Here is a 1,210-nt window from a genome sequence, read left to right on the forward strand (position 1 = left end):
GTATACTTTACCTCTCTTTCTACTTTGTCAGTCTCATATTTAAAGACTTGTTCTCTTAAATCAGTACACTTGGCATTTAATTCCTTGTTTCTCTCTTCCACTAGGTAAACTTGCTTTTCAGTATCAGCTCTGAGTTTGTTGAAAATATCATTAAACCGGTCCTGCACATCATTCACTACTTTTTCTTTGATGATCCCCTTGTTCTGCATATCTTCCAGTTGCTGACGGAGTAGAAGGTTTTCACTCTGGAGCTGGGCCAATCGCTCCTGCAGGGATTCCTGCTTTATTATAAATTTGCTTACTTGATCCTTCTCAAGTTGTCGAGCATGATCACATTCCTTTGCCTGGCACTGGGCTTGACTTAATTCTTTTTGTGTCATTTCTAAAAGCAGTGTTTTTTCTCTGAGCATTTGTTTCAACTGGTGAAGCTCGTTTTCTAGACTATTAGCTTTGCTTTCAGCTTTACTCAGCTGCTGAGACAAGCTCTTGTTGGTTTCTCGCACATCAGAGAGGTCATGATGCAGCTTGTCTTGCAAGCGAAGCCATTCATCACGTTCTCTCTGAAACGTTCGTTCAACATCACTTTTTGATGACTGATGGCGTTCAAGTTCTTGAACAGTAGTGTTCAGGCGGGAACGAAATGATTCAATTTCTGTCTCTAGTCTGTCTTTGCTTTCTTTTGTCTGCTCAAGTTTGGAAGTTAGCACTGCAGATTCTGTCTTCAATAAGTTCAGCTGTCCATTGTACTGAATAACTGTTTGTGTTAAGGCTTCCTCATTCAGTTTAAGTTCCTTTTTGAGATCTTCATTTTTTTCTTTCAAGGTCTCATTTTCCTCTAAATATTTTCCTTCTTCCTCCTGGTGCCTAAGTCTTACTTGATCAAGTTCTACTCTTAGCACAGCAATCTCATCTTGTAGTAACTGATTTTTGAACAACAGATCCTTTTCTCTCTCGGTGTCGGATTCCTGAATGACAGGGAACATGAATAAATAGCCAGTTGGGAAATGAATCTTCAAAACCACTTCAGCATCAAACTGAGTTTTAACATTTCTAATACTGAAGCATGACTTCAAAGACAAGGGTGAAATTTCAGGTAATACATAAACCACTCTATGAACCCATGCACACGTACAATGTATGCACACACTGGAAGTGTGTCATACCCTGAAAACCTAAGTGAACATCCCAAATATACAATGCCTTTTTTTTT

At 39.0% G+C, this 1,210-nt stretch overlaps 1 protein-coding gene across 1 annotated transcript; it reads right to left on the minus strand.

Annotated features, from left to right (window-relative positions):
• Positions 1 to 11: 11 nt before the first annotated feature.
• Positions 12 to 965, minus strand: LOC118453196 (ankyrin repeat domain-containing protein 26-like; the record flags this gene model as incomplete). Its single annotated transcript, XM_035902772.1, has 1 exon — positions 12 to 965. A coding segment is annotated over one exon (954 nt), but the record flags the coding sequence as incomplete, so codon positions are not given.
• Positions 966 to 1,210: the final 245 nt, after the last annotated feature.

The sequence above is a fragment of the Egretta garzetta genome, unplaced genomic scaffold (assembly GCF_000687185.1).
Source record: "Egretta garzetta isolate BGI_Z169 unplaced genomic scaffold, ASM68718v1 C8605686, whole genome shotgun sequence".
Taxonomy (NCBI): Eukaryota; Metazoa; Chordata; class Aves; order Pelecaniformes; family Ardeidae; genus Egretta; species Egretta garzetta.